The sequence below is a fragment of the Lupinus angustifolius genome, chromosome LG16, assembly GCF_001865875.1.
Source record: "Lupinus angustifolius cultivar Tanjil chromosome LG16, LupAngTanjil_v1.0, whole genome shotgun sequence".
Taxonomy (NCBI): Eukaryota; Viridiplantae; Streptophyta; class Magnoliopsida; order Fabales; family Fabaceae; genus Lupinus; species Lupinus angustifolius.
The window spans coordinates 475,152-477,935 of NC_032024.1; the positions used below are offsets into that span (position 1 = coordinate 475,152).

Below are 2,784 nucleotides of genomic sequence, written 5' to 3' on the forward strand. Positions count from 1 at the left end.
CATTGCATACCAAATTTATGGAAGGAGGATTCTATCCAACACAGGAGAGGGAAGTGTTGAGAAAAACCAATGAAAAAACAAAATGTAATGATACTTGTATTCTTTCATTTATACTTGTATTAACAATTTTACTCTTAAAATTAAAAGCAAGAAACAAAACTACCATTTGTAGTACTCATGATCCTCATTCAAATTTAACATATCACATATCATATATCCAATTTGTCATAAATAAAATCTGATAAAATTAATATAAAAATAACGGGTTATATAAATGAACCATGAATTAGTAATAACTATGGTGTCTATATGATGTTCAACAATCATTATTAAATGTTTATCTCAGCCTCAAAATCAATAATTGCTATCAATAATAAGTACCTTATAACAACAGAGTAAACAAAAAAAACAAAACCTGAATCATCCAACATTACTGGACAAATAATAAACCTCATTCTCTGAACTTTGTATCAAAAACAAGATTAGCAGAAAATTCAACTCAGTTCTGGTTCTCATTCTTCCTTGCGTTTGCACCCCCTTCCTTTTCATCCAACAATTTCCCACTCTCTTCATCACTCTGCTGCTGATTTCTCTTCTGTGTCTCAGAAGCCTTAAGAGCCTGCAACTTTGAATGATTATAATACCCAACACCCAAAAATGCAAGCCCATAACCAATCAAATTCATAGGAGTCACAGTATCTTTTATCACAGACCAAGAGAAAGCAATAAGCAACCAATCCTTAACAACTCCAGCGACATTCATTGTCAAAGCTGAAGTCTTTCCAACAAGCAAAAACACAGCAAGATTCAAAGCAAAAGCACAAAAAGAGTTAGTTCCAAAAACAAAAAAATCCAAGTTCAAACTAGACTTATCCCTCAACAAAGGATACTCCATGATAAACCAAGGCAAGGATAAGAACACTAAACAACATGGTGCAATGTAGTAAAGTGATGTAATAGGATTCAGTGAAATCCCTTTTGAGTTCAGCAAAATCTGAATCAAAACCAAACGTGTAGCTTCAAATGCAACAGCTAGAAGCTGTAGGGTTACACCCCAAACATCAAACTTAGCTTCTCCATAAGCAGCAACAGCAACACCAAGTGATATAGATAGCATGTTGATCATTGTCTCATTCCTAAAAGTCTCTTTTTTCAAGAAGACACCAATGGAGTAAACCGCTACGGGCATTAGGGCTTTCAACATTTGAATGAACGAGACAGAAAGGTAGATATACGCGGAGTTTGAAAACCAAAGTGATAGAGAATAAAGCGCGCCAATGGGCACGACGGATTTAATGTAAAGATCAACGGACATTGAGACAGGCTCGACAAGTTTGAAGACACGGACGAGGATGTATGCGAGGGAAGAACAAAATCCCATGTGGATCATAGTTAGAGATATTGGAAAAGGCCAGTTGTACATTTTTCGGTCGAGAATGTATTTGTTGTAAACTATTACGGTGAAGCTTAGGAAGATCCATATTGATACGTAGGTGTATGAGAGTATTACTTTCTTCACAACTCCTTCAGAGAAAGCCATTGCTTTTTTGGAAGAATCGTAAAAGGTTATTTGTATTTGGTGTATTATGAGATGAAGAATGGATTTGAGATATGGGGTGATTGAGTTTGGTTTGAGTTTAAGATGCGATAAACATGCTATTTGGTGGCGTGGGACCTGGGCTACTTAAGGTTGTTGGTGTGAGATTTCCACTTGCCAGCAAAAGTGCCTTGCTTTTTATTTTTTTTCGGGTGAATTAAAGACTAATAATGTGGTAGAAGTTTAGGATGGTATACATTTGTTAAAGATCCAAGCAATTTATTAACTAAAAAAATCTTTACAAACAATAATATAATAACAACTCAAATAATAATTAATAAGATAAATATAAACTATAGATAAATTTAAATAAATATGAACTAGATAAGATATTGTTTTACTAATCTAGATATCTTCTAACATGCTCTATTAAGTTAAAACTTAGTAAATTTTAAGCTTGTTATAAAAAAATCAATTAAAAATGACAATAATCAAATAATTAAATAGGTTCCATAAAAAATAGTTAAAAGATGTTGTGAACTTCAAAATCTTTAAATATAATCAACATGGGAATGATCATGATGTGAAAATAAATCATTCCTAATATAATTTATCATTAGGACAAAAAACATTGTCAAAATAATCATACGTGCAAAGAAAAATAAATGGTATATATCTCATCAGATCGAATTATCTTCAATGGAAAAGAAGTTATTACTATTATAATTCGTCAATAGGAAAAAAGGCAACACTGAAATAAATATGGCGATAATAAAACATAGTAATATAATCATCATCAGAATGAATATCAATGAATAAAGAAATCACTACTAATATAATTTGTCCAAATGAATACAGTGATATAATAACCAAATATGAGTTGTTGTGACTGAAACACAATATTTAATAAGGACAACTTTATTGACATTAATTTTTTATACCAAAACAAAGATGCACTTAATCATATTTTATTATATATATATTTAATCTAGAATGAAATTGAAAGATTTCACGTTTAAATAATTCAATCACTCTCCCCCTCTTACCAACAAAAATTTCGTTACTTGTTTTAAACTTTTTAATTAGATTTTTATATTATTTTTTTGCATGATATAGTTAAGTTTTTTGGATTGATAGATCACTATTATTTAGTATTAAGCTAGCTAGTTTCATTTTATTTAAATTTATCTACAATTTATGTATATCTTCTAGGTTATTATTCAGATTATTATTATCTTATCGTTTTG

General features: G+C 30.6%; 1 protein-coding gene across 1 annotated transcript; it reads right to left on the reverse strand.

Annotated features, from left to right (window-relative positions):
• LOC109329064 (probable sugar phosphate/phosphate translocator At4g32390) lies at window positions 319-1,616 on the reverse strand. The gene has a single exon (XM_019562728.1). It carries the CDS (start codon window positions 1,538-1,540, stop codon window positions 500-502), a length of 1,041 nt encoding a protein of 346 aa, XP_019418273.1. The 5' UTR covers window positions 1,541-1,616; the 3' UTR covers window positions 319-499.